General features: G+C 36.2%; 1 protein-coding gene across 3 annotated transcripts in view; it reads right to left on the bottom strand.

Moving 5' to 3' along the window:
- The window catches only part of LOC102671365, a 59,755-nt gene extending 57,534 nt beyond the window's left edge, over positions 1–2,221 (bottom strand). For 2 of the 3 annotated variants that reach the window (XM_006616746.2, XM_006616747.2), the window contains exon 1: positions 1,884–2,221. In XM_006616746.2, the coding sequence (XP_006616809.1) occupies positions 1,884–1,958 (75 nt within the window). In that variant the 5' untranslated portion in view covers positions 1,959–2,221. The remainder of the gene's footprint in view (positions 1–1,883) is intronic. The other variant, XM_031510982.1, reaches the window with a different exon arrangement.
- Positions 2,222–3,207: the final 986 nt, after the last annotated feature.

Raw genomic sequence — 3,207 nt, 5'->3', positions numbered from 1 at the left:
TACTTTCTCTTATCTTTAAGGTCTTAATCCCTCGGTGCTAAACCGGGGAAGCCGTGTCTCCATATGTGGAGAAAAAAGTATTCTATTCGTTGGTAATTAAGTTAGCTCATATATATATATATATATATATATATATATATAGTATCCTATAATATCGAGTGTAAAATTTGTTGTTGTTTAAAAGATACTATTCGCGTATAATTTTTTCTCGTTTTTACGATATTCTCTATATATAATTTATGATTTAGAGATACGTAATATCTAGTATCTAGTTATGAATATAGATAGGAAAATATATTATGTCGAGTGTAAAATATACATTTGTTGTTAATAATTAAAAAACATATTCCCTATACATAATTTATAATTTAGATAGTTGAATATACTTTTTATATCGAGTATAAAAAGTACATTTCTTGTTAATAAAATACACGATATTTTCTATACAATTTACAATTTAGATAGTTATCGTGAATATACTTTTTATATCGAGTATAAAAAATACATTTGTTAATAATTAAAAAATACACGATATTCTCTATACACAATTTACAATTTAGATATCTAGTATCTGAATTATCGTGAATATAGGAAAGAAATTTATTGTATTAGAAAAAAAGTATTATATCGAGTATAAAAAGTATATTGTTGTTAAAAATGAAGAAATATTTTATATACCAATTTACACGATTTAAATATCTAGTTACATCTGACTTATATTATGAATATAAGTAGGAAAGAAGGTAGAAATTTATTTACGTTTGTTGTTAATAATTAAAAAAATACACGATCTACGATTTAGATATTTATTTTATATCCGAGTTATCGTGAGGTAGGGAAGAGGTAGAAATTTATTTATATATACCTATGGTGGTGATATAAGTACACCCGACACGTAGGTATCGACGTCTCCCCTCGATTTTTTTAAGAGCGGAAGCGGAACACGCCTGTGTTGCACCGTGTGTCACGACGGGGAGCGTCGCAGGGAAGGGAGGGGCCAAACCCCGCCATCCGAATCCCCCGGAACAGGAATATCTCGTCTCCTCTCGAGAAACGAGATTTCTTCTTTTGAAGAATCTATCACCCCTTCCCCCTCATATAACTCCATCACTCCCCTAACTAACTTTTGACGAAAACTTTTTGATTTCGAAAAAAAAAAAAAAAGAAAAGAAAATAATTTCAAAAGAAGAAGAGAGAAAAATTTTGAGAATCGTGGAAAAAGTTATGGAAGGATATGATATTCGGGCAGGAGGGATCAATGGAGATGCGGCCTTATTGCACTGAATGCCAGAACGCGAGAGCGTGGTCGTGGGCGCACACAGGAAGAAGGCAGGGGCACATCCGTATCGTGGTCAGAACCCGTGACCCCCTGCCACGTACACGTGTAAACCCACCTATGCAACACGCACGATCCGCGGTTTTACCAAGGATTATCCTCCCCAACCCCTCCTCTCTCTCTTTCTCTCTCTCTGTTCCTCGTATTTGTTACGAAACTTACCCTTATTCGAAAAAAAAAGAAGAAGAAGAAGAAACACTGCGTAGCGAGCGAAAAATAAAATATTTATCCTCCTCCGAAATTTGTATCAATTTTCGCATAAAGATGAATAAAGGTGGTCGTGCGAATTGATATAAAATTAAGGAGAGGGGGAGAATTTAAGCAGAACGATGGTGGCGAGTCGAAGTGGCCAGGAGGAGGGCGGAAATTGATAGGGTGGCCAATTGGCTGTGTAATGTTGGAAGGGGGGGAGAATAAGGGTTTACTTTTCAACCACCGTGCCGTTAACCTGTTAACCCGCGTTACAATACAATAAACCTTTTCTCGTGAAAACGATTGGCGAGGAGCGAACTAGTGGAAATAATTGTGATTAATAATTAATAAATACCTGTACTTGATCCGTTTTCGTGTTTGCAGCCATCCATGCCTCTACGAACGTGTCCATAGCGCTCTGAAAATCCATTCCCTCGCGGAGAGTCCCTCAATAATTATCCCTGAGTTGGGAAGTCGCCGCCATTTCTTTTCCTCGATCTCGATGATTATTATTATTATTGTTATTATTATTATCGATCGTCACTTCGATTTATCATCATTCGAAATTGATTATTACGAACTCCAAGTGGCGAGGATCCGAACGAAATTCTTTTCCTTCCCCTTTCCCCTCGACACAAAAAGTTCTCGAATTCGCACAATCGCATATCGTTTATATTATATACAGTAAAGTAATAGTAAATAACGTGGTCTCGAACGTCGATCTTCTATGTACACACTTTTCCCTTCGCGCTTGCTTATTTATTTTTTCGTTACGATTATTTTATCCCGTGGCGTTTAGTCGTGGTTTTTATTCTATTCGATTCGCGGTTATATATATATCGAGCCCGTTGGTTAATAACGCTTTTATTATTATTATTATTAATATTACTGTTGTTATTATTATTATTGTTATAATTATTATTATTATTATTATTATTATCGCGGAGCGAAGGAATGAACAACAGAGGCAGGAGTCCCGCACAATTCGCGCACTTATTGTTGTAGTTGACTAGAGATCGAGAGAAGAGATCGCTACGCACACACGTGTTCCTCGTTTTTCGTTCCTCGTGCTGTCGTGTGCGATTTAGGAAACTCTCCTTGTCCCAATGTTTGTCCTCGCCACCAATCTCGTGTGTATATATATATATATGTATATATATATATATGTATATATGTACGTATATATCTCTTTCTTTCGAGAATTCACTTTTGAACAAAAACTAATCGACACTTCGCGTACGACGTGTATATATATATATATAAATTACCACTCGTAAAAATTAATCGTTAACCACTCGTCCGAAAGAAAGTCTTTCCTTCGAAATTTATATATTTCGATATAACAATTCCACTCGAGCGAGTAATCGAAGTGATCGTGTATGTACTAAATAAAGGGAAGAAAAGGAGAAGGAGAAGGAGGAGGAGGAGGAGGAGGAGGAAGGAGAAATAAAAAGAAAAGTTTCATCGTGGAAAGAAACGAAAGTTCACTTCAGTTTCGAAAAGAACCGATCTCAACCGTTCGTTCGTACGTTCGATCATATATGTGCGTTTCTTTTTCCTTTCTTCTTTTTCCCTTTTCCCCTCCCCCTTGATTCAGAAACAAAACAAAAACGTATCGCCTCCAACTATTTCTCGCGTTATCTCGATCGTTCTTACCGTTCCGTCGAGAACGAGACGGA

Source organism: Apis dorsata, unplaced genomic scaffold (assembly GCF_000469605.1).
Source record: "Apis dorsata unplaced genomic scaffold, Apis dorsata 1.3 scaffold_270, whole genome shotgun sequence".
Classification (NCBI taxonomy): Eukaryota; Metazoa; Arthropoda; class Insecta; order Hymenoptera; family Apidae; genus Apis; species Apis dorsata.
Note: the sequence above shows the minus strand (reverse complement) of the source record. Positions and strands in the feature narration are given on the sequence as shown.